The 6000-nt window shown below is 34.1% G+C and overlaps 1 protein-coding gene across 1 annotated transcript; it reads left to right on the top strand.

The window, feature by feature from the left end:
* Positions 1-2059: 2059 nt before the first annotated feature.
* LOC139503061 (uncharacterized) lies at positions 2060-6000 on the top strand. The gene is made up of 2 exons (XM_071292735.1): positions 2060-2132; positions 3904-6000. Exon 2 carries the CDS (start codon positions 3978-3980, stop codon positions 5670-5672), a length of 1695 nt encoding a protein of 564 aa, XP_071148836.1. The 5' UTR covers positions 2060-2132; positions 3904-3977; the 3' UTR covers positions 5673-6000.

The following is a 6000-nucleotide window of genomic DNA, read 5'->3' on the forward strand; positions in this document are numbered from 1 at the left end:
ATAAAAAAAAAAAAAAAAGAACCGGTATGATTTCCAATGAGAAATCTATACATACGAGACCAAATGACACAGAAATTAACCACTAATGGTCACCGAATTGCCTTCAACAATGAGCAATGTCCATCCACATAGCCAGCTTTTATAAGGCCCCGAAATGACAAATATAAAACAATTCAAACGAGAAAAGTAACGGAATAATTGATGTACAAAACAATGAATGAAAACAATTATGTAACTCTTCAACAAACGACAACCACTGAAGTACAGGTCTTGACTTTGGACATGACCATATATACAGAATGTGGCGGGGTTAAACATATTAGAGAGATCCCAGCCGTTTCATAACCTGGGACAGTGGTGTAACAGTACAACATAAGAACGAACTATAAAAATCAGTTGAAAAAGGCTCATATACATAATACACATTCATGGATCTACAATCTGTATAGAGCTGTAACTTGGCATTGCACAAGTTCATGTTTTTCTCTGACTGTTTGTGACGTCTTTTCACTAAATCCATTGGAAGTTGGATGTGTGCGGATTGATAGTTTAGTCTTAGATGCATGATTTTGTTATTAGTAGTTAGTGGCTTTGAACTAGCTTTCAGATAACTGCGAGTACTCTCAGATTTGTTCCTATTGTCTTTTTGTTGTCGGGATGTATAAGTACCCGGCCACGTCCACTTGTATTTTTGTCCATCTGATGAGTTAAGCCTTTTTCAACTGATTTTTATAGTTCGTTCTTATGTTGTACTGTTTTACCACTGTCCAGGTTAGGGGAGGGTTGGGATCCCGCTAGCATGTTTAACCCCGCCACATTATTGATGTATGTGCCTGTCCCAAGTCAGGAGCCTGTAATTCAGCGGTTGTCGTTTGTTTATGAGTTACATATTTTTTTTTCGTTCATTTTGTTTATACAAATAAGGTCGTTAGTTTTCTCGTTTGAATTGTTTTACATTGTCATTTCGGGGCCTTTTATAGCTGATTATGCGGTATGAGCTTTGCTCATGGTTGAAGGCCGTACGGTGACCTATAGTTGTTAATGTCTGTGTCATTTTGGTCTCTTGTGGATAGTTGTCTCATTGGCATCATTTTGGTCTCTTGTGGATAGTTGTCTCATTGGCAATCATACCACATCTTCTTTTTTATATTAACTCAGATGGACACAAATAGAAATTTATCTAACAAAACACAGAGCGTAGGTGGCTAAGGTCGATGATAAATTGGATTTATATCTTGATACCGGTAAATCCCGATACTCGAGTACGTTCTTGCCCAGACAGCGATCGCGGAAAATATATTATTTTAAAACGGGCACTAAGTAATTGGTAAGTTTATGCTAATGGTGATGCATATGTTATCTCTATAACCCAAAACTGTGTACGTCCACATAATTCCATTTTGGTGGAGAGAGATTTGTATTTACTCATAGTTGAGATAGTTGGGTGTTAACTCACTGGCCGTTCCAGCTCCGATCTGCATACTACTCTACACTAATGATGGAGTAAAGGAAAATAGTTCCGAAACTGAAATGATCATTGTACGGAGTTTGAGCAGGGTGTTTTTTCTATACCAACATTGTTATAATTTGTTTTCTTGTATTCAGTACTTTATTCGTAATAGAATTGAGAATGGAAATAGGGAATAAATAAAAGAGACAATAACTCTCCAAAGGCGGGCCTCAGCTGTCCCCTAAAGAAAAATGTGTACTATATCAGTAAAAATGGACGTCATACTAAACTCTACTAATAGTAAAACTGTTGACAGTAGGAATTAAAAAATGTGAACTATATTTATTTCAAGTTTGTCATATCTTCATATTTCACCTGAAGTTGAAAAAGCCTAATTAACTGCATTTATTAGATTTAAAATGATCCTAAATGGTCTATCAGATTTGACCTTCATTTGTAACATTCACACTGCAGATAACAACTATTAGATTTGACGTGATTCGCTATGGCCTTCATTCATAATATCGACATGGAAGATAACAAACTATCTCTGTGTCTAATACAAAGGTTATTAGATTTTAAATGATCATATGATCTATCAGAAATGATCTTCACTTGTTTTATTTACATCGCCGCAGATAACAATGTCACTGGCTCTTAATACATTTAGTTTATATATATGGTAAGTTGTATAAATTAACTGTACGAAAATTATGCTTGGTTTTACTGCAAAAATAAATATATTTTTTTATCATTTGTTTAAAATTGCCAATATTATTGGTTTCAAACACAATCAGTATCACTCAGAAATAGCTTTTATTAAAAAATAGTGGTGTTTTCACCACAATATGTATTTCAAGTACAAACATGTGCATCTAAAACTGTTTTAATGCATGCAAGTATACAGGTTCGCTTGTACTTGGAATAACTTATGAAATGCAAAAAATCGTCAAAAAGTAGGCTTCAAATTATTATCTGTCTTCATCTGTGACAAAGAATCACCTGACTGGATTAATTCGATCATCAGTGATATACAGATAACGTTAATTGATCTATAAACATTCATTACATACATAACACTTCCAGTAATTACATGTAAACTGATAGAACATTCGGAAATTATTTCATGTCTAATAACGAAACTTGCTGTTAGATCATTTTGAATTTAGAAATGCATCTTTATTTGTATACCTCTTTGGCCGGGACAGGCAATAGTTTAGTCCAGTTGATTTCATCAACTCTTCAATGTTAATATAAGGGTATCAAATTCTAAGCCTGCTACCTTTGATAACTATAAGCATGTCGAAATGTACTATTGTATTGTTTATTTGTGTATTTCTCTGTTCTGAATGTTCTTTTTGTACTGTATTCATATCATGTCATGTTGTTGTTATATTGAACATTGCCATAAAACGCAAGGTTTGGCTAGCCACAAAACCAGGTTCCATCCACCATTTATTTTAAATGTTCTGTACAAAGTCAGGTAAATGGCAGTTTTTATCTTATATTTCGTTTCCGTGCATTTGTGTTGCATTGTCTTTTGTTTTTTGTTGCACTTCATCGTTCCTGTTGTTTCGTTGTTTTTAAGTTGATGTGCTTCCCTCGGTTTTGGTTTGTAACCCGGATTGATTTTCTCTCAATCGATGTATGACTTTCGAACAGCGGTATACTACTGTTGCCTTTACATGTATGCATTATAAATAGTTTGGCAACGAGCATCACCGAAAACACAAGTACATACAGCACTGTAAAATGTATACTGTCTGGAAGTCTTATAATGATATTGATAGAAATCCCCTTTTTCTAACTCTTCCATGCTCTTGATTTATTTATTATCTTTTTGTTAAAAAATTTGTGTTCGTGCTTTTGGAAGCTGTTTTGTAAAATTTGGTTTCATTGTATGTTTTAGTTTTACGACATGTGGTCCAAAAAAAGGGAGATTTTATCATATATAAAACTAGTTTAAGCAATCCAAATGTGTAACAATGAGGGACGACATCGAAAGTTCAATGAAGGATAAAAAAAAACTTAATTCATATGGTTTTTCACTGACCCCCCTACCCCCCCCCCCCCCCTCTTAACCTAATTTGGGAAAAATTGATTGACCAATAAGGATATACATCAAATCGATGTCAATAAAAGGAAAGTTGCAGCAATTTTGACCCCAACCCCCAAACTATTTGAATGAAGTTTTTTTTGTATCCTTCATTGATTTTTTTATGTCGTCCCTAACAAGACGGACTATGCAATTCAACGTTGTTCGTTATTATTTGATTTGATTTTCTTTCTTTCTTTGGATGTGAATGAGGAGTCTGACATTGCTGGTTTGTGTTTATTCTGCTCTGTTCGGTGACTTTTGCGATTCCTTTGTCCTTTTGTATGATTTGTTTTCATAAGTGTGATTTGATTTAAAAATCAAATGTTAAGTAATACTAATTAATTTTACCTTCCAGCATCTATAGTGTCGATAGTCGATGTAGAATATTTGAAAGCAATCTGACGTCAGAGATAATTTGTCAATATTAACATGGCAAACCAATCTGATGAATTCTGTGACATTTGTCAACGGATGGACATATCAAAACCAGCAGATGCATTTTGTCCTCAATGTGAGGATTTTCTGTGTGGGCCTTGTCAGAATCATCATAAGGTAGCAAAGTTATTGAATTCACATCAAACAATTTCTATTGTTGAATATATGAAATTGCCTACGTTTATAAAGAATGTCAACATTAAATGTGCGGATCATGAAAACATCTTTGAATGTTATTGCAAAACCCACGACAATCTATGTTGCAAAAAATGCTTGATAACAAGTCACAGTGACTACAATGAGATAACACTTATTGAAGATCTTCTGTCTATGTCTGCATTACAGAAAACATCAGCGTTAGATGATATTGAGCAAATACTTAAACGTTTAAGTACAAACATTCATACCGCCATAGATGACAGAAAAAGAAATCTTTACGAAATTCAACAACAGAAAGGCAATTTATTAGGAAAGATAAAAGAAAAAAGAAAGGAAATTAACAATTTGCTGGATCTATTGGAAAAATCATTGCTTCAAGAATTGTCGGAAGTAGAAAAGGAAAGTAGTAAAAAATTGGAGATGGTGATTAAAGAGTTAGAACAACGAAGTAGCAAACTTATACAACTTCAAAGCGATATTGCTCTTATGAAATGCTGCACATCAAACTTCCAGATTTTCATGGGGGTAAGAAAAATGATAGAACATGTCTCATCCGAAGAAAGGCACATCAAATCATTATTCTGTAGTGGAAGTTTGAACAACGTCACTATAGAATGTATATTTAATGATCAACTAAGTACCTTTATCGAAAACATTAAAACTCTTGGGAAGATAGAAATGACAACCATTAAATCGGAAATCTCCTTTTCCTGGGCTGATGATAAAACTGCACAACTGTATACTCCCCGTCAAAAAGCAAGACCATTTAAAGATATTCAGGTCGAACTTGTGCATCGTATTAATACACGTGGTCATGTCACTGGCTGTGTGATTTCACCCAGTGGGAAAATATTATTAACTGATTACAACTACAGCATACTTATATATGATAAAAGTGGAGGCTTTGAGACTAGGATAAATGTCCAATCTTCTCATGCTTTTAGTATTTCGGTTGTGGATGAAACTACAGTTGCTATTTCAGCAGGTGGATGGGAACAAAACATAGTCTTAGTTGATATTAACAGCGGTAACATAGTCAAGGAGATTCAGATGAGTGATTGGTGTTTCGGCATTAGTTTCCAAAATGGATCATACATAGTTAGTACAAATAGTAAAGGAATTCAAATCATTAGAACGCCTCAAGAAAACGTAACAAATGTAATGAGTGTTTCAGGGGTTAACGGAAATGATTCTTATGTAACATCATGCCAAAACTTTATCGTTCATTCTGACTGTACTTCTGATGCCATCATATGTTATAACTTGAAGGGGGAAGTTCTATGGAGTTACAAAGACCCTATTTTGAGACAGCCATGCGGTATCACCTTAGATTCTGATTCAAATATTTACGTTGCCGGTTCGGCATCAAACAATATAGTAGTGATATCACCAGACGGAGCATATGCTAAGTCGCTATTAGATTCCAGCCATGGAATATTAGATCCCCGTGCAATTTATTTTGATAAAAAAGATTACGTTTTGTTAGTGGCAAATTATCAAGGTTCTGCCTTTGTATACGCTGTTTCGTAATCATTAAAAACAACTTTAGTAATACATTGTAATATAAATCACACTATTGTTCAAAGCACCATTTTAATTACTTTTGTATTGTGAATGGGAAAAAAACTAGTAAACATGAATAAATATCGGATGTGTTTTGTCAGTGACGACAACTTCAAATTACGAGATATCCGTGTGCTAACTTTGCTGTTGTTTACGAGGTTACACTTTCATGTATTGTTTGCGTTGTTTTTTGTAAAAGCTCAATGACTTATCAATTTATTATTTTTTGTAATTACGACAACTAAGTAAAACATTGGTTATATTTGTTCAAACGAACTACATGTATGTGTACATA

Source organism: Mytilus edulis, chromosome 14 (genome assembly GCF_963676685.1).
Source record: "Mytilus edulis chromosome 14, xbMytEdul2.2, whole genome shotgun sequence".
Lineage (NCBI taxonomy): Eukaryota > Metazoa > Mollusca > Bivalvia > Mytilida > Mytilidae > Mytilus > Mytilus edulis.

Bases quoted from the DNA above. Each gene is read 5' to 3' on its own strand.
- LOC139503061 (XM_071292735.1), top strand. From the start codon at position 3,978: ATGGCAAACCAATCTGATGAATTCTGTGACATTTGTCAACGGATGGAC.